Here is a 1,168-nt window from a genome sequence, read left to right on the forward strand (position 1 = left end):
TACTGCTGCTGCTGCTGCTGCTGCTGCTACTGTGCTTTAGAGGTGCCGCACTTGCTGCTACGGCTCTCGGCTACGGTGCCGCGCCACCTCCAGCATGCGTGATGGTACGTTTCAGAGAGTCTTAGTAGTGGCCTTTTTGCTGCTGCTGCTGCTCCTGCTGCCATTATTTGCAGAAGCTGCTGCTGTTGCTATCGTTTGCAGTGGCTGCTGCTGCTGCTTGGCGCGGCTGCAAAGCAGCACAGCTGCAGCAAGTCGGCGACGCCTTCTGCGTACGAAGCTGCTGTCTGTGTCTGTATGCCTGCATCTCTTGGTCTTCAGTTTCACTGCTGCTGCTGTTGCTGCTGCTGCTGCCGCTGCAATTGCTGCTGCTGCTGTTGCTGCTGGTGACTTCTCTTGGTTCGGGTGCTGCCGCCACTGCATGTGTCTCCCTGGCTGTGGGGCTGCCTAGCAGCACATGACTGCTTCTCTTGCTGCTGCATTTGCTGCGCTTCAAAGTCCGCTGCTGCCTTGGGATTTGCTGCTGCTGCTGCTGCTGCAGGAAGCCTTTGCTGCGGGGCTTTGGCGCTTCCACCGCCGCCAAGTCTACGCTTTGCTGCCGCCACATCTTTTAAATGTTTTGGTTTTTTTATCAAAGAGGAAACTCAGGGACCAGCAGTTGCTGCAGGCTTTAGCAGACACGGTCAGACATATACGGTGCTGCTGCTGCTGCTGCTGCTGCTGCTTTGCTGCTGCTGCTGCTGCTGTTAATGGTGTCACTGTTGGTGATGGCGCTGCGGTGCTTCTCGTTCTGTCTTTGCTGCTGCTGCTGCTGGGCGTGTTGCAGCTGCTGCTAGAGTTGCTGGCCCGCATGACATAGCTCTGCCATATACATTGCTGTTCCTTTTGCCGTTGCTGCTGCTCCTACTGCTGCTGCTGCCGCTGCTACTGCTGCTGCTGCTGCTGCAGGTAGCGATTAAAGCGGACGGCTGCGACCTACGGACTACCTTGTCTTTGCTGTCTTGGTGAGACGAAGCTGCTGCTACTGATGTGCTGCTGCAGTGCTCTGGCTGCTGCCGTGCTGCAGCTGCTGCCTGCTGCTGCTGGTGCCGCCACTGCCACGACAGCGTCTGCTGCTGCTGCTGCTGCTGCTGCTGACATACCTGTTGCTGCTGCTGCTGGTATTGCTGCC

The 1,168-nt window shown here is 57.7% G+C and overlaps 1 protein-coding gene across 1 annotated transcript; it reads right to left on the reverse strand.

The window, feature by feature from the left end:
- Positions 1 to 163: 163 nt before the first annotated feature.
- ETH_00030390 (uncharacterized protein) lies at positions 164 to 604 on the reverse strand (the record flags this gene model as incomplete). Its single annotated transcript, XM_013379102.1, has 1 exon — positions 164 to 604. One exon carries the CDS (start codon positions 602 to 604, stop codon positions 164 to 166), a length of 441 nt encoding a protein of 146 aa, XP_013234556.1.
- Between the last annotated feature and the right edge of the window lie 564 nt (positions 605 to 1,168).

Source organism: Eimeria tenella, genomic scaffold (genome assembly GCF_000499545.2).
Source record: "Eimeria tenella Houghton genomic scaffold, Eth_scaff1420, whole genome shotgun sequence".
NCBI lineage: Eukaryota > Apicomplexa > Conoidasida > Eucoccidiorida > Eimeriidae > Eimeria > Eimeria tenella.